This window comes from Heliangelus exortis, chromosome 6, assembly GCF_036169615.1.
Source record: "Heliangelus exortis chromosome 6, bHelExo1.hap1, whole genome shotgun sequence".
Classification (NCBI taxonomy): domain Eukaryota; kingdom Metazoa; phylum Chordata; class Aves; order Apodiformes; family Trochilidae; genus Heliangelus; species Heliangelus exortis.
In genome coordinates, this window is record NC_092427.1 from 28353612 (window position 1) to 28379286 (window position 25675).

The 25675-nt window shown below is 38.3% G+C and overlaps 1 protein-coding gene across 1 annotated transcript in view; it reads right to left on the reverse strand.

Moving 5' to 3' along the window:
* Window positions 1–723: 723 nt before the first annotated feature.
* The window catches only part of XIRP2 (xin actin binding repeat containing 2), a 32966-nt gene continuing 8014 nt past the window's right edge, over window positions 724–25675 (reverse strand). Inside the window, exons 2-10 of the mRNA XM_071746220.1 lie at window positions 20814–20967; window positions 16884–17041; window positions 15098–15229; window positions 8196–8339; window positions 7854–7926; window positions 7066–7199; window positions 2837–2970; window positions 1095–2055; window positions 724–1023 (exon numbers count right to left, since the gene is read on the reverse strand). Coding sequence (XP_071602321.1) covers window positions 724–1023; window positions 1095–2055; window positions 2837–2970; window positions 7066–7199; window positions 7854–7926; window positions 8196–8339; window positions 15098–15229; window positions 16884–17041; window positions 20814–20967 — 2190 coding nt within the window. The remainder of the gene's footprint in view (window positions 1024–1094; window positions 2056–2836; window positions 2971–7065; window positions 7200–7853; window positions 7927–8195; window positions 8340–15097; window positions 15230–16883; window positions 17042–20813; window positions 20968–25675) is intronic.

The window sequence follows — 25675 nt, forward strand, 5'->3', positions numbered from 1 at the left end:
AAAAAAAAAAGGCTAAAAAACCCTAACTAACACAACAAATGCAAATACTATGTTATGGAGCAACAGCTCTGTAACAATAATAACAATACCCAAGAAAAATGCTATGGAAATATTTGTTACTTTTTTGTGCACACCAGGTGCTCACAGCTTAGTTTGTTATGAACAATAAACAGTAAAATTAGGGTAAATTACAATAAACAGTAAGCTACAATAAGCAGTAAAATTTTTCTGCAGGACAATCATGTAGTAAAATATTTCTTGGAATGTTCAGGAACACTGAGAGAAAAGTGGTTTTAATTACAGCTGAAAAATTCTACTTTATGCATCTACATTGCGTTAAATATAAAATAAAAGTAAATGAAGTCTGAGTAATTGACAATATACAAATTCTCCTATGTAATCTCTGGATATTAAATTCTTCAAGAAGGACTATAAAATACCTGGACTGAAGAAGCACGTAACATACTTTATGATAAGTGACATACGTGGCTGATCACAGAGCTGTTTTAGTAATTTTCATCATAGATTATATTTCTATTAATTTGTTCTTCTACAGTGAGCTGTTTGCACTTGACTTTCTCGCTTTGGAATGATGGAAAAGCTGTATATCTTGAGCTTGGAAAATCTAAGCTTGTGCTTAGGTTGTTCTTTAACCCTTTGATTGCTCCCTTTTCTTCACAGGCATTAATATCATTCAGATGTGTATCTTGATTCCCATGTTCTTCAGAACTTTTCAGCTATATCTACAGAGTCTGTCAGACCACAGTCTAACACCAACTGGTCTTTTTTAAGAAAAGTTGTTTTCAGGGTGTCAGGTAAAATAATATTTAAAAAATTGTAATGTTTTAATTCTTCTGCAATGCACACCAACTCGGTATCAACAGGGAATGTTGTATTAGTTGCCTCCTTTAAAACTAGTGTGCTGCTACTCTGAGAATTCTGACAAGTGTCATCTTTATTAAACTGAGCAAGACTATTAGGGGTAACAGCATTCTTCGTCTTTTGAGTTCCATTTATGCCTTGAAACAGTCACAGTATTGGTAGGAGAGATCTTGTGAGATTGATACATCTCATATATCTCCTCATTTTCAGACCTGGTTTTCCAGCTTTGCCAAGGCATGCTGTGATACAGTGCAAGCTGCATGGCTTAATGCTGTCACTGACTTAGGCGTAGCTGAGAGAGTTGTTTCCCACCTGCAGTTCTTTAGATATGTAAAAGTGGCATTATTATTGTTGTTATTGTTATTCAAGCTGAATTCTTTGTGATTCTTCTGTACTGTTACATCATCAATGTTAGTAATCTGTACAACTTCTGCATTCTTACTTTCATTAATTTTTTTTACTCGCTCCTTTCCAGCACTGTGCACAATCACATTCTCTCTCTCATTAATATCCTTTTCATTTGCTTTCCTGTTCTGTGATCCTCCTTTCTTATTCAAGTTATCTTGCATGTTCCCAGCTTCCTTGTCTTTATTGCTGGCTCCATTTTTCTTTGCTTTGCAGATATTTGTAGCTTCTTTTTCAGGAAGAGAGCTAAAGGATGAGTCCTGATTTTGTGCATTTGCAGTCTCAGTTTTCTTTTCCTGAGGATCCTTTTTACTACCCAGAGGTTTATTTGCATGTGAATTAGAACCTTCTTGAACACAACCTTCTGGAGGCCACATTGGCTTATTTACTTTAGCCACTTCTTCAGTAGAAAAAATTTTCTTTGTTGTTTCATCATTTGTTGAAGGAGGCCATGACATCTTTAATTTAACTCTTTCTGTGGATATTTTCAAATTATTATCCAAAATATCAGGATGAATACCTTCAGTACCTGAGTGCAAGTCTTGATCGATTTCTGTAATTGGTTTAGGATCAACAGGTATGCTGTTAATTGGATTTACTTCTTCAGCTTGAATATTGCCAATGGAGCTACATTGATCTTTAGAATTCCATAATTCTTTATGCTGTTTGTATCCAAAACCTTCATCATAATTTCCTTTTGCTTTAAAAAGTTGCTTAAAATGTGGTTTACAATATATTTTTCCATGGAGAGATGCATAATTTCCCAAACTGCCAAATGAAAGAAAATTTGTTTTATGTATCATAAATCTAATGTGAATTTTACACTTGACTTGGTATTTCAAGTACCCCTACTTCACAGTATATACAAAGAAAATAAGAGCAAAAAGAATAAATCAAATGCATCAGTCAATTTTGTCCACATATACACACACACACAAGAAGTATCTTAGGCCTTTAATTGCAAATTCCCATACAATTTCAAAGTCAAAATGAAGGAGTCATGCTCTGTGATTTAATAAAGAGCCTAAACTTATTTATTGAACAGCATTAGCTTCAAATCTATATGTTCCACAGCACTTTGGAGTTGTTGGGACCTTTTCCTTTATAATATTGAAGACTGAAACCCCTGTTCTTTTATAAAATTAGTGGACAAAATACAATGCTGATTTTGGTTAGCCTTTGTGCAAATCATAGAGACTTGTGTTTAGTTAGATTTTCCTAAATCTTCTTTTCCTAAATGAAGGAAACGTGTAACTCACCTCAGATGTTAAAATCAGGACTGTTAGCCTTTACAGTCTGATAGAGCAGTAAATATATTGCATATGATATAAGTGTTGTAAGAGTGGTTTGCTAATGCAGAGGACCACCATAATTCATTTTATGGATAAGGAAAAGCGAGAGAAAAATTGTTGTTTTCAGCTATCTTAATTTCCACCCAACTTTCTGTGTGTACTGCTTCCTGTTCATGAGCTCTACTGAAGGTCTGAACAATAGGAAGTAATGTGCAGAATTATGCAGTTTTACTGGTGAACATGCAGTTCTTTCTTACCTTAGTTGACTGCCACAGTGGTGACATCGGAAACATGATTTATGGAAATTCTGCTTGTCAGCTACTAGGCACTCCATTGGGTAAACTCTCTGTTGACAGAGTCTGCATGTTTCATTTTCCTGAATCTGTGTTTTCTGGAATGACATTAAAGAGTTTTAGGTTAGTTTAAGCCACATATTATGATTTATCTTTAACTCATCAGTCTGTCTGTTTTGTGAAAAGGTTAAAGGTTAATTTTCTTTATCCATTAACTGGTATCTCAGCTGTCAGTTCTAAGGCTTTGTGTTCAACAAACAGTTATACTTTGAAAATAAAATCTACTCACCTTTTCCAGAAATCTTTATATTTGGAAGGGCTATTTGCTTCACTACGAGGTACAATACTTCAAATTTATTTATAATTATTTATTCTATGAAAAGACATAGGATAGTAAAATTTTACTACTGTAAGTGGAATTGAATATAATGTATGCATCATCTTTGATCTACACTGTGATTCAAAGATCAGTAAACAGGGAAGAGAAGTCTGAAATTTTGGTTATAAAGTTTTGCTTAATCAGACCAAAAGCACAACAGATTGTTGCATTTCTGTGGCAGCCTACAGACTATACACTCATATGGTCCAGATATGCTATGGACATAATTATTTGTGATTTCTACAATTTTCATTTTTGACCTGATGTTACGGGTAATTTTTTAAGACTGAGTTAGCTACATTACATTAGCTAACTATATAAAATAGTTTCCTTTATGAATTATAATTACTTCATAATTACTCCACTCCTTAGCGAGACTGAGATTCTGACAAATGGGTTTGCTGCCTTAATTCAGATGAATCATAGAATAATGGCTTAGGTTGGAAGGGACCTTCGAGATCATCTACTCCAACGTCCCTGCCATGGGCAGGGACACCTTCGTCTGGACAGGGTTGCTGAAATCCTCATCCTGCCTGGCCTTGAACACCTCCAGGGAGGGGGCATCCACACCTTCTCTGGGCAGTCTGTTGCAGAGTCTCACTACCTTTGTACTGATGAACCTCTTCCTAAGATCCAGTCTAAACCCATTCTTCTTCAGTTTAAAAGCATTTCCCCTTGTCCTATTGGTGGACACTCTTATGAGAAGTCCCTCTGCAGCCTTCCTGTAGGTTCCCTTTAGATATTGGAAGGAAGCTCTTGGTCCCCCCCAGAGTCTTCTCTTCTTTAGGCTGAACAATCCCAGCTCCCTCAGCCTGTCCTTGTAGCAGAGGTGCTCCAGCCCCTGGATCATCTTTGTGGCCCTCCTCTGGACTCCTTGCAACAGATCTGTGACCTTCCTGTGGTGGGGACACCAGAACTGGATACAGTATTCGAGGTGGGGTCTGACAAGAGCAGAGTAGAGGGGGAGAAGCACCTCTCTCTATCTCCTGGCCACACTCCTCTTGATGCATCCTAGGAGAGAGTTGGTCTTCTGAGCTGCATGAGTGCACTGCCAGCTCCTGTTGAGCTTCTTGTCATCCAACACCCTCAAGTCCTTCTCTTCAGGGCTACTCTCAACCCACTCCGTACCCAGCTTGGAATTGTGCCTGGGACTGGCCTGACCCGGGTGGACTTACTGAACCTCATGCAGTTTGCACTGTCCATTTCTCAAGCCTGCTAAGGTCCCTGGGGTGTATCAACTGGTAAAATTGCACAGCGACAAATAGAACGTTTTTTTAATTGCCTATTAATTTGTGAACCATCTCAGTAATTTTACTTAAGTAGAAACCCCACTGAGACATAGTTCCCTTTGTCTTAAATCGTATCTTGTGTTTTAATAAACTAAATCCAGATGTGCACGAAACAGAACCATTATTTTATCTCGAGCTATTTTACTAGACAAATTTCACCTCAGCTTAGAGTATGTTGCATTAATTTTTAGCAATAGAAGTCGGGCATGCTGTGGACATTTAGTAGCATGTTAAGATTTCTGAAATACAACAGTACTGGCATTTTAATTTTAACATTTATTTATTGTTTATTTTTATTTTGCTCTATATGGTCAGTTAAAGTTCAGTTTAAAGTTCTTGAATTATCTACATCCCATGTGGAACCAGAAAATGAAGTGCTTCTTCCTGTTCTTTTCTTTTTTCTTTCCCTTTCATTTTTGTAATGATCATATTTGGGCTGGAGGACTTAATTTCTCTGAATTCTCTGTATGACAAGGCTGTGTTGCATCTAGCTCTTGTGCCTTGTGCTCAACATGGAACATGTTTTCCTCTGTGGAGGTTCCACTTATCAAATCAGTAACCACAAGGTCTTCATTGGTCACTGGTAACGGCTGCATTTTTAATTTCTTGCCTGCCTTTCTTATATGCTGTTTTTAAGAGCCTTCTGGACTTAATTTCTCTGAATCCTCTGTGCAACAAGGCTGTGTCCTATCTAACTCTTTTGGCTTCTGGTCAGCATGGCTCATGTTTTCCTCTGTGGAGGTTGCACATACTATTTGAATCACCACGATGTCTTCATTGGTGACTGGTAAAAGCTGAATTTCAAATGTTTTGAGTGCCATTTTGATCTTCTTTTCAGTCCCTTCTGGTTATAATTTCTCTGGATTCTCTGTGTGACAAGGATGTTTTCCATCTAACCCTTTTGCCATATGCTCATCGTGGCTCGTGCTTTCCTGCACTGAAGTTCTATGTACTATTTGAATTACCATGAGGTCTTCATTGGTCACTGGTAAAGGCTGCATTTGGAATCTGCTGAGTGCTGTCCTAGTACTTTTCTTGTCATCGTCTTCTGGAATTAGTTTCTTGGAATCCTGTGTAGAACAAGGCTGTGTGACAGATGGAGGATGCTGCATTACTATCCATACCACCCCCACTACTTTAGAGGAAGGCTGCCAGAAGATGGAAGAAGTTGTCAGGTAGACAGGAGAGCTCTTCAGTGCTGTAGAGCTGAAGGACTCAGGTGAACTGAACCCACTACCATAAATCACCTTCATTCTTAACCTGGGACTGACAGGGTGTTGGGATTGCATTGTAGAAATAGCATTTACATTGAGTGTCATATTAATTGGCCTTAAAATTGTCTTTGTGGTTATTTGATGTTTTGTAACGTGCTTTTTAAGTGCTGTCTCTTCATATTTTCCTTTTCTCTGTTATCCTCATCTTTTCCTTCTGTCTGCTATATAAAAATCGTCGCAAAGGACAAGGGCACAGAGTGTTTGAGCCATAAGGTGGTGTGAGAGACCTGTCCTCAGGAGGGGTATTCTGGGAAGTTGTGTGAAATGCCAGTGTAAGCCCCCTGAACAGAGCCTCATGAGCATTCCAAAGGGATTGCGGGAGAGGGGGGAGACAGCAATAGGGGTCTGCATATGGCCTGGGTTCTGCATATGACAACAGTAACACTGAGAATGAAAACAATTGAGCTGAAGGGGCTGAAGTCCATTCTAGCTGCTTGGCTGGGATGACTCAGTGAGAGAAGACAGGCCTAAAAAACAAGGGGATGCACTTGTGGGTTTTGGGAATTTCTCTAAACCAACGCTCTGCCATTGCTTGGCCCAATGCTGGATCCAGGACTGGTGATTTTCTGTCATCTCTGTCAACTTTTCTTCTCCTACTCTCTCACTTTCTCTGTCCTAAAATCATCAAATAACTCACTACTAGCAACAAATCTTTCTCAGGTTGCACAGCATAAACATGCATGTATTGTGTCTTCTGCGATCTAAATAATCAGCCTTCATGACTGTGCAGCCTAAGCATATATAACAACGTATCAGCTTTTATTCCTTCCACAGTTCCAGTTAAATCTTATGTTCCAATACAGACCTTGAGTGTTGTTTCACCTCAATCCAATAAAGGGGTATCTGACACAAGCATTTCCTTGGACCGTAACATTTAAGTCACTCTCCCTGGGAAGGCCATGTCTGATACTACAGGGTTGGGTCCAACCACAACTCCTCTCTGAGGAGTTTAGAAACCAACAGGGTCTGATCTGTGCCTCCCTGGGTCATGGCAAAAAGTCTGCATCTAAGTGTGTTTGTTATGCTCTTAAAGTACTTGCTGAGCTTCCTAAGGTACTTCATGCTATGTTATGTTATGTGCTGCATTTGTTATGTGCACTTAATTTCTGAAGTCCACATGTTCATTCCCAATACTTTCATAGGTTACATTTTTAATCATAGTCAAAATAGAAATTTGGACTGTGTGACAGACCAGTGACTTAAATTCGCCACTTCTAATTTGCATAAAGATCCCTCTTGTAAAGCACAGACCTTCACTTCTTTTGCAGATGTTTCAGTCTCTCTTTCAGAGTGAGCAGCCTTGTCCTGAGCTGTCCTTTCAATCTGCTCTTTTAAAATCTGTGTTACCGTCTTTGGAAGCTCTTCGTTCTGAGCTGCATTGATGACTGCAATGGGAAGAAGAATAAAAAAGATGATTTTTCCTCCACCCTGCATTCTATAAAATTGACTTAATCAGAGAATCATAAAACATTATTACATTAGAAGATTCACAGCCTTGCAGAACTCTAGCGAGTCAATTGACCATGAACAGGAATCCATGAACAGCAACAAGGGACACGTTATCACTTAATGTTTTGCCATACCTGAGTGGTGTGGCAGGGCTAAAGGTTGTCTGAGGTTTGTGTGAATATAATGAGTGAATTCTAATAGCAGGATTGAACTGCATCAGTATCTTAACACTATGGTCATGTTCTACAGTGCTGTTCAGTGCAGCTCTAAATTGAGCCTTTCTCATTCACCATTCTGACCATACATGGGGTAGGGCTTGCCTGTGTTTTCAGACAACTTAAGTCCCCAGTTCTTTCAAGCATCTGAGCATATATTTAAAAGCACCACCTTTTGCAAAAGCCATCTCCTTATACTGAATTCTTACATTGTCTCTGAGGTCCCATTAAATTCATTGAAGTTAATGAATGGGCCTTGCTGAGATTTCGGAGCAATGGGCGTTTTCATGTTCGTATGCTGAGCGATACATTTGTGTGAGTAAAGACATTTGCCTGTGCTTGTTTGCAAGATTTTATTCTAATCTCACTACTTACCTGTTTCATGAGTGGTCTGCGTGAATGGAGAAGCCATTTTTCTCTCATCAGTAACTTGCTCATGATGAGAAACCTGTGTACAAAAGTTTCTTTACTACAGGATTTAGGACAATACATAAGAATTTTCCATACTTCTGCTACTGTATTTTAAGTGTTAGATCTAATAAAAATAGGAATAGTAAATCTAGTTCATTATCATATAAACCAATGATAAATTAAACATCTTTAAATAGTTATTGTGTACTGCCTAATGAGGGAGGCTATCAGCAGAACATTTAGATCTTGCTGTACCAAGTGGTAAAAGAGGAAGCAAGGCAGGTATGTATCAGCACCTCTGCATACCTGCCTAATGGCATAATTATTAATTGATCTATTTACCTCTTGTGTTGGAGAGGCTTCCGTTTGACTTTCTTTAGAGGTCATTTCATTGCGCTTAACTTCCCTGGTGCTACTTGATCCTGCAGGCTGTCTGCTACTTGGTGTTTCCTAAAGACAAATAAATAAATAATGGGATTTTTTTTTTTTTTTTTTGCCTATGAAGGGCTTTCACAAATAAATTCTAATTTAAGTGGTGCAACTATAACAGTAATTTTAAAGCATACTACCATTGTTCTCATGATAGATATTTGTTGCCATAAAAACTACAACAGGCTTTTTTACAAGATTGTAGTGACAAGTCCTTCATGTTACTGCAGTCAGATTCTGACCAGCAGATACAGAAATCTGCCCGACTCTGTACAATGTGTACTTGGATGGAAGGGGATGAAGGTGACTAGAAAGACTCTTTCTCCTGTCTGTTACATCACATTACCTGTGGCTGTGGAGTACTTTGAGATTTAGTGGTTAGAAGAAATAAGTCCTACGGATTAGTTAAGATATCAGCACTGTGCTTCCTCTTTGTAGCACAGTGGCATGCACACAGAGACATCTGACAAATAATTTCACTCACAACAAATGAAATTGTCTTCCTTTGTGAGACAGAAGCTTGCCTGTGAGTTTCTACTGATCATAAGCCTTCAAATGAAAGGAACTCTTGTCCCTTCAGCTGGAGCTTCCCATGTGCTCAATGTAATGTGAATATGAAGGAAGGCAGCACTGTGTTTCTCAGATTGCTGCTAAACATCTATTGTAATAAGAGAGCTATAAACTTCCAGCATCTCAAATCAGGACACCTCCTTGAAATCCAGTAAATTGTGGGGCAATCAATTAGTGCTCTACTTCATATAGCATACAGTAAGTGCATTACCAGTATCAAACTTAATTGTATAGAGCACAAAGTTTGAACTGTCAAAGTGAGATGAGGCTCGAGGAGAGCAAGTCTTAGCGTTGCTTACACTCACAGGTTCTGCCTGTGTAACAGTTGTGAGGGAGCTGTACAACATGAGATGTGTAGCTAACCCTGTACCGAGCTGAAAAGGGGGAATTCAAAGAAAATGAAATGCACATTTTTCTGCCTATTCTCTGCTTAATGATTATATGTAGGTGTATGTAAAATAAGCCTTTCCATTTTAGATGGATATGATTTTCAATATATGTTTGCTTATATAAGCTTTTTTTTTATTTATTAAAGATATGCTTTTCTGTTCTGATGTGTATGCTTTAGATATGTAAGTCAAGCCCTAAGTATTGGAAAAGCTCATTCATGAGAAAAAAAATATGTTCCTGATAGTCATTATGTGTCCTTTGAATGGTGTGGGGAATTAAAAAGGAATATAATCAAGCTTAGTATAGTTGGGAAGCAAATCTAATCTGAATGTCACTACTGCTTTATTGCTGTGACTTTGGTACTGCTTATGAATATTTACCATATTGCAAACGATTGTAATCGTTTGATGTGCCAGCTCTGGCTGTCTAAAATGCAGCCTAAACATTATGGGCCACATTTTGACAATAGAACTGCCCAGCTTTGCTCTGGGCATGCAGGGAGGTAGAGGGACTTGGATGTTCTTATGTTTCTGTGTCTGTCATGATGGCTAATTGAAATTCCAATGACAGAGGGTAAAATGGGGCTCGTTTATTATTTCAAAAAAGTGAAGAGCAGGAAGACCTGTGGTTGCACCCCTCCTCTGTAATGGCCAACTCTTGGAGATAGGATAGGATATCCTCTAGGTAGGATTAATTTAGTCTGCCCCATGTACTGGGTTTGACTTGCAGTATTTTAGGAGAGGAGGGGGGGCCTACAGGGGTGGCTGCTGTAAGAAGCTGCCAGAAGCTTTCCTGATGTCCGACAGAGCCTGTGCCAGCCAGCTCCCAGACAAACCTGCCACTGGACAAGGCCAAGCCCACCAGTGAAAGTGTAGTGTCTCTGGGATAACATACTTCAGAAGGGGAAAAAGCCTCATGCAACTGCAGCAGGAGGAGTGAAAATATGTGAGAACAACTCTGCAGACACCAGGGTCAGTGAAGAAAGGAGGAGGAACAGCTCCAAACACCAGAGCAGAGATTCCCCTGCAGCCCATGGTGAAGACCATGATGAGACAGGCTGTTCCCCCTGTAGCCCAGGGAGGATAAGGATGGAGCAGATACTCACCTGAAGCTCATGAAGGACCCCATACAAGAGTAGGTGGATTCACCTGAAGGAGGCTTGGACCTCCCAGGGAAGAGGCCCATGTTGGAGCAGTTCATGAAGACCTGCAGCCCATGGGAAGAACTCACACTGGAGAAGTTGGTGGAGCACTGTGTCCTGTGGGAGGGATCCCACACTGGTGCTGGGGAAGAGTGTGACGAGTGCTCCTTTTCAGGAGGAACGAGTAGCAGTAAACAAAGTGTGACAAACTGACTGCAGTCCCCATGCCCCTGTGCCACTGGCAGGAAGGGGGTAGAGAAAATGAAGAGTGAAGTTAAGTTTGGGAAAAAGGGAAGGGTGGGGGAAAGATATTTTAAAGATTTGGGTTTATTTCTCATTTACCTAATCTGATTTGTTTGGTACTAAATTAAACCTGTTTTGAGTCTGTTGTGCCCAGGATAGTAATTGGTGAATGGTCTCTCCTGGTCCTTAATCTCAACTCCTGAGCCTTTGTTACATTTTCTTTCCCCTGTCCAGCTGGAGGGAAGTAATAGAGTGGCTGCTGTGGGTACCTGGCATGAAGCCAGGGTCAACCCACCACACCCCACTGGAGTTTGTGGCATGTTTTGTTGATCCCATAGATTTTGGAGAATAATTTGGTGGTCTGCATGGGGTAAGGTTACTTTTATCTTACTAACCAGGCTAAGTTGCATCTCCAGTAGTGAGCCTCTAGTAGCTGAAGATCATGATCTAGATTAAATACTAGTTCAGTTGTATTTGTGGGAACTTGATCCCTTTATTTGTTGCTACGGAATATACAGCTCCTGCTGTAAATCAAGAAAGGTTATTTAATCAACCAGATCCAGCATCACAGTGTCAGGAGAGAACAGCTCTCCTCTAGCTGTGCAACAGGTGAGCAAGACAGAGAACTCAGCCTTTTTTGGTGCCAGGAGTGAAAAGACAACCATTACAGTTGCTTTTCCTGTGGCCCAAGAATCACCTTGCAATTACTTTTTGTTTATTCTATGCCATATCATGAGTGAGCTTCAAAAAACACTGTCAGCTGGATGGTTCTTGGCATGCTGGTAACTCATGGTAATTTTATTTTTATTTCAGGCTTCCAATCACCCTCCTTTCTCTTCCATCTGTTTCAAGTCACCCTTCATGAGGGTTGCTGGCCTTCCCATGCATATCTGCATAGTACTTTGTACAGAGGGCTGTAGTGTCCTGCTGTGTCTCTGGGTAATAAGAAATTCTAACCTAACACAATGCTGTTTGAAAACTAAAGCTGTAAATATGAGAAAAAGATCTGTTAGTGTTGTGATACTTTTTATGTAGGCATTCAGATTTCATTACTGAAGAGAACTGTAATTGCTACACATGTTTTATGTTGGTGGCCCATACAACAATTTGAATGCCTCTGTGCTGAAATAACTTAGATAGAATTCTTCTTGCAAAATGTGCCAAGATCTGAATTTTCAGTAACTGTTCTGTGTATTTTAGACCAAAGGTTGCTTTTTTGTGTTGACATATTTGCAATTTCATTCTGTCTGACAACAGACAAAACATACTTACCCTTTCAAAAATAAAATTGTGTTGAGGCTCAGAATATGGAGGGCAACTGGGCTGGTGAAGGGACTCGCCTATGAGGAGAGGCTGAGGGAGCTGGGGCTGTTCAGCCTGGAGAAGAGGAGGCTCAGAGGAGACCTCATCACTCTCTACAGCTCCCTGAAAGGAGGTTGTAGCCAGGGGGGGGTTGGTCTCTTTTCCCAGGCAACTCTCAGCAAGACAAGAGAGCACGGTCTCAAGTTGTGCCTGGGGAGGTTTAGGTTGGACATTAGAAAGAATTTCTTTACCAAGAGGGTGATCAGACATTGGAATGGGCTGCCCAGGGAAGTGGTGGATTCTCCATCCCTGGAGATATTTAAAAAGAGACTGGATGTGGCACTCAGTGCCATGGTCTTGTGACTGCAGCAGTAGTGGATCAAGGGTTGGACTTGATGATCTCTGAGGTCCCTTCCAACCCAGCCAATTCTATGATTCTGTGATACAATGTATGCTGTGCTATATTCATATGGACATAAGAAGCATAAGTGCAATTCTGTGTACAATTCCTGAACAAGCTTTTGGGGATCAAATGGCCCAAAACTTTGTTCAAGCACAAGAATGCCTTTTACTGGCTCATATGTGAAGCATATTGCTTTGAGTTGAGCTGTACCTCATGGTCATCATATTGGCACTGTGGGAAGCTGGATAAAACAACATTGATTATGTATTGGCATTTCTAGACCTTACTGTTTTAAATGATCAGCATGTACAAAACTGCAGTTCTCTTCAGAGAGTGGTGGAAGTAAACAGTGAGCTAAAATCTTCAGCTACAAAATTGGAACCAATAGAATGACAGACTGATTATTTACTTGGTGTGGATCTTAACTTCTTCCTCAAGGCTATGCTTTTTTCCTATTTATGTTCTTCTTCACAGTATCATCTGTGCATCTCCACTGTGAGAGTCTTGCAGAAATTTCATACAAGAACTTCTCTTATCTGCACTTGATCTGTATGATTTGACAGCCTTGCTTAGTTGCATGTATGTGCTTTGGGTGGTTTTGGCACTACATGGAAAATATTCATGAAAGGTAAGGTTTTCACCATTCGCTAACATTGTCCTGTTATTCAATCTTATCATCTGCCACTGCCAAAAAAATGGCAATTGCAAGGAATGACCCTCAGTATAGGAGGTGTAGCTATACCTGTGTCATTCCTGACATGATACTAAATGGTTGAATGAGTATCAGCTCTTTAAATATATTCTGCTTGTCCTTCAGATCACTTGCCAGAAATGGCTGGCCAGTGAGACTTTGAGCAGGTAGGTAGCTGAGTAAGTAGTGTGGCAAACCACTGTAGGCCAGATTTTGCACAACAGTAACATCGAGCTCATGACCTCTTCTCAGCTTGGTGGCTGACCACAAAGGTCATAAAAGTGGTCAAATTGAAGATAAAATTTCTAAATAAACTGGTTGAGTTTGTGAGCACATAGCAATTCTGTTTTCACTGCTGCTCACCATTCTAGACAAGAGTTCAGTGCAGCCTACTAGTATTATGGCACCTTTCACAGGGCACCATTCTCCCTTACAACGAAGAAAGCTATGAGTGATAGTTGCCTGAGAAAAACAGAAAGTTATTATTTGTATATTTGATTTCAATATTTTGAATGAAAAGCCATGCACTCCTCAAGCAATCCTTGAATATGTAGTCAAATGTTCAGCTATTAGACTACTATTAAGAAATTTAAGTGCTCCTTTATTTTAGCTTGGATTAATAGTTTTAATTTCTCCAGATCTGGAGATATGTTTTCAAACTATACAATTTCTCTGTTTTAACCTGGGCTCAAGTCAGTGACCTTGAATAATCTCTCAACTACCTAAACGTATAATCCCATTTTCCATGAGAGTGCAGGTCTGTTAAATAGAAATGGGATTTTATGGCCTTGCAGTAAGTTGTTTAACCTAAATTTAAAGATTGCTCCTTATAGTCTGAGTGATTTGATTTCCTGTGAACGTGACTGGTTCTGCTGATGATTTGAGAGAGCCTCAACTAGCCACAGGGGACAAATACATGGCTAAGTATGCTTAGAGGTCACATCTTTGTTGAAGAAGTGGAACTATGATTGTAGCTTTGTAGAGAACTAAATGGCACTACTAGGCCTGCACAGAAAAGAAATAATTTGGTTCTTAGAAAAATTAATATAACTTCTTTACAGAGTTCTTCATTTCATCATCCAGATAAACGGCAGCTAGTTTGGACCATGTCATCAGACAAGTATGTGCAGTATGATTATGTCGAACATTTTGGGAATTTTTCTGCTTAGTTTAAAATACTTCAGCTGCAACAAAATGTGTCTTTTCCCTTAAAAACTGGAGTTTTGCTTATTGTCTGTGCAAAGTGTTGATATTGATGTCAATGTGTAAGTCAGGAGAGATGACTGGTAGATATGATGACACATGCAATGAAAATAAACCTGTGAAAAATGTTGATGTTTTCTGGCCTACAAAGTTGGAGAGCAATATTGCTTTAAAATCTCTCCAAAAACTGCAGGGTGGTAAAGCAATTTCCTGTTCCATTTCTATTTCTCAGAGTGCACAGGACAGATTGTGCAATATGTTTTATTAGAGAAGATTACACATGGTGCAAAATCATTATCTCCTACAACGATTTTTCATGGTATATGCTAATGAAGTAATAATGTAAAGACCTTTTATCTCTAATAACACTTAGCTGCTGCTTTGTTCTACTTTTGTGCAGCATCTGGGTTCCTCTGTACAATTTTTTATCCGTTTAGGGGAGTTGATTAGATTTAATGCAGTGGAAACAGGAAACTCCTTTTGAAGGAGAATAGCAATAGCATAACATCAAGTGCAATACATGCAAAGTATCACCATGATACTTAATAATGAAATGCAGTCTTATAGAAAAGGTCCACTATGAAATACTGCTATGGGAGTAATCTGCTTCTCTCATCTATTTGCTGTGAGTCCAGGATTGCCTATAGTGAGTATGCATCTGCATAGAAAAATTACAGTTCCTGTAGTATATCTCAAAGAGAAAATTTTATAATGGACACTGGGGAAAGGTTTTGTTCATAATGAAAACTCTTCAGTAAAGCATTCAATTATGTATTTTCCTCAGGTTTTCTAGCAGGGCGTTCTTCACTTGTTACTATTAAAAATGGTATTGTTACCTGTACAGATTGGTGCTGATGCTGGCACTGAGCAAAAGTCTTCCGTAAAGAGATCATCCGTGCTTTCTCAAAATGTTTCCTCATGGCTGCCAGGCCACCAGGCACAGTACAGAACTTGTCTTTCTCTGAAGTCTAGAGTGATAAAATAAGGCCAGTTGTATTTCACTTGCACAAATGTACAAATGTACTTCTATGAGCTGATTATTTTTGTTTGGTAAGTAGTTAATAGCAGTATTAGCTATAATGCTTATAAATTTTTTAATGGAGAATTGTGGAAACACGTGGTTATGGTCTGTAGCCTCTTACAGGCACCTTCCACTGATGTAATCTGCAAACCCTACTTATTTTAACAGTATACATGCAGTCAGCATTTAAAATATATACAGTAATGTTATTTTTCAAGCATTGCCATCAAAATACAAAACATATATGTACTGTTAATATTAACTGCTGAATCTCACTGTAGCATATTAGGGCTACTACTTGTCAACCAAAAATGAGGACTTAAAAATTATAAAGTTCTTTTGCGATTTTGCAATCTAGAACTTAACACTTGGTGTTTGCTGTGGTGGTTGCCGTTGTAGTTTTAGGGATCAGCCATGTATTTGCAGTTAAATAATACTCTGCTTTTGCAAGAATAAATACAGCCATAAATACCGTTTATGGCTGTTTCACGACACTGCTCAGGAGCCATACGTTGTGATTTGTAGAACCAAAGGCCTGTGTATATTTGAAGAAGGTGCATGTTTGGCCTCAGTGTTTAGCATCAAAAGGAGTAGGTCCCATCTATTTGATTGTCAGTATGTAACACTTTCCAGACCAATCCTTCTCTTCCTAACTTCTTGTGGATTCAGAGTTGCCAGCTGTCCGTTTGTGTATTTTTTCAATAGGTATTGTTGGAAAACATGCAGAGACTGTTGTCATTCTTATGTTGCAGCAAGCCAACAGAATGCTTCTATCTCCTGAGACAAGGGGGTTGAGCTTCAGCTTCTAGGGAGGATTTTAAAGTATGGGGAAAATACAGTTTTTATCCCTAAAGATTTCTTCAGAACTGAGGCAGATTTTCTTGATTTCCCTGGCTGAGATCTGAAGACCTTACTTTAAGATATGCCTGAGTGATAATTAAGTGTATGGTGAAGTGGTTTTGCTCTATTTTAACAGATGATAAAATCTGTTAGGCAGAGTTTGTGTGCTACTTGGTATTAATATTAAACTTCGCTATAAAATACCTAATTGCTATTGAGGCACATGTAGAGACATGAGTAAACAAAAAGAAGAGGTTGGGGTTTTTTCCTAAGTTTTTCACATAACATCCATTTTAAAATATTTTGTAATTAAAAAAAATGTTTTCATACAGCTTGTCTCATAGAGCTGCTGTTTAAAAATGCTGCTGTTTCAAATTCTTTCTTTTGAACAGCAAGGGTCCTGAATGTGGTTTTGAATATAATTTTATTATTTAGTAATATTTTCAGTAATTCAGAAAACTGCTGGGCTTTCTCATTACAAGCTGAAAGAATAACTGTGTTGCCAACTTGCCTGATAAATGCAGTTTGCGCAACAGTGGAATAAAAAGTCCTTCTAATGAATTAAAGAGAATTGTCCAAATGAACAAAACATGAAAAATCTCAGTCATTAGATATAAAGACCAATGCATCAATATGCTTACTAAGCAGACATCGTTTCAAATTTTGATCCTCATAGTGGCAGGATGTTTCACTAGGAATGTAGGATATTTCACTATGCAAAGCAAACACAGAGTTAGGATAAGGAAGTATGGATATCTTACATCAGCAAAGGAGTTGATACTCTCTCTGTTGGACACAGCAGCTTTGTACAGAGCCAACCTGTCTTTCAGGGAGATTGTCTCCTGGAAATCCAGAGGGGTGTTATCAGTCCCAGGAGCGCTCTCTTTAGGTCGTCCTCTTAGAGGTTTGCGAGAACCCGCTGTAAGTAGAAAGAGACATCGTATTTCCTATGAAGGAAACAGGTAGTTTTCTCCAAATCTTGAAAGTAAAGCAGTACAACTAAAACTTTATCAAAATTACAAACTCCATTTTAACCTTATTTCAAGATGTGACAAGTCATCTGTAAGCATCTGCAATTCAGCCACAGTGAATGTGGAGACAGCAGTTCAGAGAACTGAAATAGCAGCACTTGGGTTACCAGCACTAGGAAATTTTTCTTTGCTTTCTACAGTCATATGACTGTATTAGAAGAACTACATTTACCCAGAAAAATGCCTTAAATTTAGTGTAAGGACATTTTTCTTTCATGGTTCAGATAAAGGGGTAAAAAATAAATTGTCTTGTGAGCATCTTTCTTGTCTTTCATCAGAGACAGAAAAGGTTTCATATAAACTCAGAGGCTGGAAGTTCCTCTTGTCCTAGCAAGATTTTTTCAACAGTGCATAGAAAACTGAGTTGAATGACACTGGATGAACGGCATTCCATAGTTTTTGGGAAGGAAGGGAACTTTAAGACTTCAGGAAGACACTGGGCTTTTCTGCCTGCTCACTGTCACAAAGTGATTATCTCACATACGTGCTCATGGTCCAAAAATAGCAAGCAAATAAAAGAACCAACTCTAATGTGCAGTAAAAATGAAACAGATACAGACATGCGTGGAAGAGTGGTGTCAGTGTAAACATGGTGCCTTTCTTAGTATTTTTACCTGATCTTACTCATAACTTAAATGAGGATACTTTTGTTTCTTATTATGCTTATCCCGTGCAGTACCTTTGCATATTGCGTGCAATCATGATAGACAAAGGAATTGCTACAGTTCAAGAAAGAGTAAGAGTGGAAGTAACAATCAGTGAAAATCAGCTGGAAGGAAAAAAAGGTTACCAAAGAAAGCAGAAATTGTGAGAGTGAAAATTCCTGATCTTCAAGGAAGAAAACACAGTTTATCTGAATCTAACCAAACAGTGGAAAATTTGAAAGCATGTTTCAGCAACACAGAGTCCACCACTGGCTAATGTCCACCATTAGCCAAACACTGTCAGTTCTTTTTTAAAGAGTAACTGAAGTCTGTAACAGGCACTACCAGATTTGTAAGCCAGTGGTTTTGATTTCAAGAATGTTTAAGAGTTTAAAACCTTTCTTGGTATTGTTCTGATTCAACAATGGATTCTTGGATTTTACCTAATAGAAATTGTGAATAGTTTCATTAGGCCCCATGGGAATACTTGTCTGCTTAAAGAAAAATGTGTGATTAAATCCTTGCTGATTTGTGGCCAATCAATTTAATCAACTGTTTTAAAAAACATGCTAATAGATACATATTATTAGCCACCTGGGGAGTTGTCCTGGTTTGGGCCAGGATATAGGTTATTTTCTGTCTTGTACTTTTGCTTTCAGCTAAGTATCCTGTAAGTAAGTTGCACTCTTATCAGGGAGGAGAGAGAGATTAATAGAGCGTCTGTTGCTCGGTTTAATTGCCAGGCCAGTGTTAAACTGTGACAGAAGTAAAGAAAATAAAAATTATTCTCTTGTTAGCTTTCCAACAGGAAATGCCCTCTCTTTAGGTGCTAGCTGTTTTATAACAGAATGTGAAACTTTTTTGGTGGTATTAGATTATATGGCCTAAGATTTTGCTTATTCTGCTCTCAACTTTTGAGACAAACACTTAAAGGTGCAATATCTTCTGATTCTTTCAGGTATAAATGTGGGTTTGTGATGAATTGGTTTGTAAGAAGACCTTTATGTTTACCAAGGTGAGGTAAGTCAAGAAAACCTTTTTGCCTGTGTGGTACGGGACTCATACAATTGTATCAATTGCGGAGACATGAATTATTTTACTAATGACAAATTACATCAGTTCTATAAAGTAAATAGAGCTTGACAAATCTTCCATGGATAATAGGACTAGAGAATTCTGGATTTCTGCCATTTTTTCCAATGCTGTGACTACATTAGCAATCTCTTATGGGCTTCTCCAGGTTTTCACTAGAGACTGAAGAGCAGTATGAGTATTGCCTTCATTGTTTTTCAGTGGAGACAATAGAAGTTGTTGGTTCACAGTCATAGAGCTAGCTGCAAATGTTGTTTGATGTCTCCTAGGAAAAGAAGGTTTGGGCATAATTGAAACATTTAGCAAAAATTTCCATAGCATTGTAGTGGTTTAAGGGTATTGCTCTAGCTGAAAACTGAAGCAAGTTGACGTACATTGTCATTAGGTATAGAAAACTCAAAACTCACAGTGATGCAAGAAATAATCTATGGATCAGCAGTATCTTGTATTTTTCAGGATGTGAACATTTATTCAAGTGCAGAGTTGCAGATTTCAGTGCCTAGCATCAGCTGTCAGAAGTTCAAGAGTTTTCATCAATGCTTTCAAACACTCAAATGAGTCTATAGGGAATCTACTTCTCATAAGGCTGTCTGAATACAAAATGGGGTATTATAGCTCTCATAGGAGCACAGAAAAACATTATCCCCTATGGGTCTGTCACATTTTTAGAAAAAGCTTCATTTGTAAGAGGCATGAATTGCTGACTCTGCATTTTCACATAGTTCATATTCTTTGTTATTCCTGGTGGACCAAAAAATGCTTCTGAAGCATACTGTGTCTGACTTAGAGTCAAAGAGGGTATGGAATGGAGGATTCTGTTATCTTGTTAGGGAGGAAAAAGAAGGGCTTTGAACTGGGAGAGTCTGAAAGGAGAAGGAAAAAATTAAAGATGCTTACATCAAATTATAAAAAAGATAGCTGAAAAACAGAAATATTGCCACATGGAGCACTGCAGCTGTACCTAGTTGACAGAAATTAAGATTATGGATTGATTCCTAGAAGAAATAAGCAGTAGTGTATAATCCTTCCTAGAAGAAATAAGCAGGCACTCAGTTCCATGGTCTGGTAACTGCAGCGGTAGTGGATCACGGGTTGGACTTAATGATCTCTGAGGTCCCTTCCAACCCAGCCAATTCTATGATTCTTTGATTTTAATTTGGTAGGAGAAAAAGGAAAAAAAAAAGATAACCAAGGGTTCAAAGTTAAACCTGATGAAAGATCAGGTAGTTAGTTTGAACAATAAGCATAATAAACCCAGCAGCATTAGCTAGAAAAGGTCTTCTGCAGTGCAATTTTCTTTTTCCTTTGATCTGCTAAAGCCTGGAATTGCTAAACATGCAGGCTAGACATTTTCTGGTCGAAAAATAGTGGAGTCAGTAACTGGTTCATACTATTCAGATAGCTTATTAATTTTAATGGCAGAGTGGACAGGTCCTTTTCTGCTATTTATTTGGGTAGTCTGTTGTTTTACATAAAGTCAAGTCCTAGGCACTCAGAAGTTAAGTGAATTTCTGTCTGAAAATTCTATCATCCATTTTCTCCCTCCATTAGAACAAACCAAACAACAGATACATACATTCTGATACCATCAAGCAGTGCTGTTCAAAGTGGGATGTGCGCTCCCCAGGGATTATGCGAGAGAGTTCATTGGGGTGCAGGAGGAAACCATTTTCTGTAAATTGACAGTTTCTAAAGGGAAATATTCTTTTTGGAAATTCATCCATTGTCTTCTACAATCTATGTGTGCTTGTTGCCCGATAATTAGTAGAGTAGCACATGTATAAAGTTGGTCTGTAAATACATATACAAACACGGGGAGTGCAGGCAGAAAAAAGTCTTTCTGGTAGGGGTGCCCCATCAAAAAGGTTAGGAGACCACTACCTTGGCATAAAGCAAGACATGAGATAAACATGGCAATGCTAACCTTCAGAGATCTTCCTGTGGCCATTTTCTGATGACATCTTTTCAAAGATTGCTCGCCCTCTTTTCACACTTGACTCCTTCAGAGAATTGACAGAAGGGCTCCCGGGCTCACCCTTTAATGCTGATGTAAGTGAACTTCTCTCACTTTCTGTTTCCTATCAGAAAGACATCAAAAGCATGTGTGTTAAGAGCTATTGGTAGGAAACAGGAGTGGGGTTTGGTGAAAGGAAAGTTCAAAGAAGGCACAGATTAGAAGGGGGTGCTATTGTGAGAGAGGTGTTCCCCAGAATGCCATAGAATCAATTTCTGTAGGACTGCAGCCTGTGGTTTACAAGCCCAGTTTACAATTCAACAGACAAAGATGCTTGGCAGTTTTGTCATTCCTTGCACATGGTTTCTTCCACAAGAGAAGTGTGGTGGAGTTGGTATGGATCACAGTGGAGGCACCTGTCATTAATTGAACTGCTATCTGCAGATAGAGAAGTTGGTGGGGGGGATTTTATTAATTTAATTTATAGGTAGGTGACTGTGTAAATCTCTCCAGGAAGGTTTTGCAGAACTTATTTGCTGGAGCTCTCAAGTGCCTAAATGGCGTAAATTTTCAAAATGTGCTGCCCTCATTAGACAACTACTTCCTTTTTATTGTTCGCAGACATATTTATTATCATATACCAGTGTAATGCTACTCTTGTACATGAACTCATTAAAGTAACTTTTAACAGATTGTAAACCTGGGTATTATGCATGGTGTGTAACAAACAGCAAAATTTGACCCTCCACTGGAGAGCATTTTTCAGTAACTAGTTAAAAAAAAAAAAAATATATATATATATATATATTTTTAATGCAGTGCAACTTAATGAATCCTCAAATAGAACTCCTAATGAAGAAAATCATATAAAATAAACTAAGTAACATTTTCACAGAAATATATTATCAATTATACATTGACCTTTAATGTTATGCAACCAACAACGAATAAGCATTGGAAATACACTTTTAAAGTAAGTGCATTGTTAGCGATCAGGAGCAGTTTTGCTTCACCCATCTTTAATAAACTTATGTTTCTGTCATAGCTGATGATAGCTTTCATCTTAAGTTTGTGTTGTACTTCATTTCTTGACCTGTAGTCATTATCTGAAAGAATATTCCTTCTAGTACATGTACAGTAGGTTATGTCTTGTGGAAACTCATAATTTTATAACAGTCTGTCTACTACTGTGAGTTATGGTAGCTTTTGCTTGAGATTAGCTTAGAGATTTTTTAATAATGTGCCAGCGTTGAAACAATTGACTGATTAGACTATAGAGGCTGAAGATGTTTTATTACTATGATTATTGTAACCCTCCTTTTTTTCAGAATAAATGGCTGTGGTATCATCAGTCGTCAGCTATCTTGTTGCATCAGTGCAGAGGACCACTGCTGCTACTGCTAAATGGAACCGCAAAGGTAATCTTGAATATGGGGATAATTTTAGCAGACAGGACAGAAGATGCAGCCAACACACTGGAAAACCTGAAGGTGGCTAGGTTTAAAGGTGGTGTTACTGTGGGGTTTGCTGCTTTTCATTTAGCAAGTTTACAGGAGAGAACTGGTTTAAAACTAATTTGAATTATTCTCTAATTGCTTTTACAGTTGTCGGTATATTTTCCTTGGCTATTCTGGAAAGTGTTTTTGCAGGGTACTGGCAACAGAAAGATTTCTGTAGTGAAGAAAGTAACTGTCTTTCTGCTCCATGACACTTCCCTATCCTCTTCCTCACTAGTCTGTCATAGACTTTCAGGCTGTGCATCCCACTCAGAAATGACACAGTGGCACAGTGCCAGTAAGATAAGCTCTGTGACCAGGCTGAGTTACAATGCAGGGATGACACTGCAGCAGCACAGGTAGGATAGCAAGCCCAGAACAGAGGAATGCTCAGCAAAGCTGAAAGGAATGAGATACTTATGTGCCAAAGGTATCAGGAGACAGCAGGTGGCTCAAATTAATAGGGTGTTTCATGTGGTAAGGGCTATGGCTTGAAACTGCTATGAATTCTGTACCCTTTTTCAGAATTGACTATTATTTACAATTAAAAACCACTATTGATTATGGTATTTTGGTTTATAACAGCTGACCACTATGTCTGAAATGTGTTAAGGATGATCTGTGAAGTAGAAATGGCTATGCAGAGGAGAGATGAGGAATAGGGGAGGGAGAAAAGAAATTTAAAAAAAATGCAGCTGTGCATGCTGTTAGATCAGCCTGAACGTGTCTGTATTTTACTTCTCCAGTTATACAGCCAGCCAGCCAGAAAGGAGCCTTAGGATCATATTGCCACAGCATTGTGCTTGCTTTTAGTAGTCAACACCAGAGAATCACTTTTATGAGTTTCTAACTTCTGCACTATAAACAAAATAGAACACTCAAAATATACTGTGTTTTCAGCTACCATTGGCATCTGTCAGAACCAATTCATCTAGGTTTTTTTTAATTCCTACTCTATTTTCCTCTGGTTACCTGTAAAAACTCCATAATTTACTGTTTCTTATTCTTATTCTTGCAAGCTAGGGGCCAATATTTGATTTGCATTTTTCTTAACTTTATAATTACAAAGATACTTTGAAGGATTACTAATATATTTGCCTACAAAATATACTAGAATTTCAGTATCTATAGTTTTAAATACATTAATTCTCTTTTAGTTTCTGATTAAGTTCTCTTTATTTTCACAGCTAGTTTTAGCTTTTACCACAATCTTTGGCAGTTAACTATGTTATTTAAATGCCTGATATGGTGAATCCCTATGTAGGTGAATGGTTTAGGGGTTGCTGTGAGGATAATGCTGTTCTGATATAAAGTCGTCATCGTGTGGGGCAGAGGAACTGCATGCCTAGCACTGTGTAGAACTTTTTGTTCTAAACAAACCAATTCTGTGACTGTGCTCCCCCCATCTTCACCATCACTGTACCCCCCACACTAGCCTGCAGATACCCTAGTCCCATCCTACAAAGAGGATCCCAGTCTTAGTGGGGCTTCTGAAGGATAATTTTCTTGCAGTTTTGGTCCATCTGAAGTGGTACAGCTCAGTTTTGTTCTCAGAAAAATATACTTCCTACTGTGAAAAAGTTACCGAAAAGTGTACAATTATCAGAAACTCCTTTTAATCAGGACAAATTAAATTTGCGTATTGTTTTATTTGGGTATCTACCAAGATAATCTAATGACAGTGAATAGCAAAGAAATTTGCTGAAGAAGGATAGAATTAACATAACTGCCACTTATCAAAAAAGCACCACAGTAATGCCAAGAGGTGCTTAATTAGAGGCCAATCTATGCAACTCTTGCAGAAGTTCTATAGCAAAACTACTATTTTTATTCTTTTTTTTTTTTTTTTTTTTTTTTCTGATTAATATAGGGTTCAATTAATGTCAAGCTTTTGTAACCTTGTGTGTGTTCTTGGTGGGAGCAGTTATTCAGCTGGGTCATAGACTGTTATGTGGAGCACCCTGCTTAACATCATTTATTCCATTTTTGTTGGACATAATTTGTTGAAATCTGTCTATATTTAAGTAACTTTCTGTCATGTAATTAATTCAGTTTTACCTATTAGCTCTAGTATTATATTCTATTTTTGAATGGGCTTCTCAGAAGACAGTGACACAAGAAACTATTTTAATGTCCTGATCTCATACTCCAGACATGATCAAAAGAATAAAGCACTGGAGTGCCAAATTTCAGGGAATTTGCAGTCATTACATTTAGAAATGTCACCTATAGAGATTCCAATTTCAGTGGCCTAATGAGTGAGTATGCTTCATTAGGTAGTGGATTTTCCACTTGCTATTCTGTCCTGTACTAATCTAAAAGTCAGTAAGCCAGAACACATGAAGTTTTAAATAGAGGAAAACTGTTTACCAAATTACTACTACCGTTTCTTTCTACATAAAATTACCTTGGACTGGAAGAGGATTTTTATATTAAATAGATTGCCAAAAGCTACTATTAATGTTCAAAATATTCAGTCTTTTCTCATTCTTGTCCCATCACATCTTAACTACTTCTGTTACATATACTGCCTAAGGAAGGAAGGTAGCTAACACCTACTTTTCATTTTATTTATGGTCTCCACTGAAAGAATGCATGTGTAAGAAATTACAAAGAAAGGCAGAAGGAACAGGCCCAAAGAGAAAGGGTAAAAGCATAGGTTGAAATGTAAAATCCATAAGTGGAAAATGAGGTGGGGAAAAAATGGAGGAGTAGGATAAGTGTTTAGAAATAAAATCTGTTGCTTTAAAAATAGTTGCATAAAATCTTGATCCATAAATGCATTTTATTTTGATTGTAACTTTTATTTGCTTGAAGTTTGCTGTTCACGTAACTGTTCTCAATAGCAATTCAAGTCATACTTAATGTCTAAGGGCTTTTCTGGACTTGTTCCTAACATTTACTATTACCTACAAAAAGCTGGCATCTCAATTCCAATTCAAAATAACAGACTGCTTTGCTGGAGAGTAACAGAAATGATTTGAGGTTAATTCTAGTGCTGAATGATCTGTTAATCTCTCTTGTGAATCACTCAATCTCAGTGAAATAAAATGAAAGATAAAGCAACGCAGTCCTTGCCTGCCTGGAAAAAGCCTTTGGAAATGCCATCAGGAGACAAGTCTGTTTCTGATATATTTTTCATTTGTAATTAAAAATATGATGGAAATCCATTCTGGTGCAATTTAGAAGCAGGGAGTGAATGGAATCATGTCTACCATCTGGAATGCTGATGGCGTTATTAAGATTGATGACAAATCCCCTAAAGTGACTTTTACAGAGTAGTGCTAATAACACCTGCTGTATAATGCTGTATAAACCCTATGAAGCCAGTAAGTA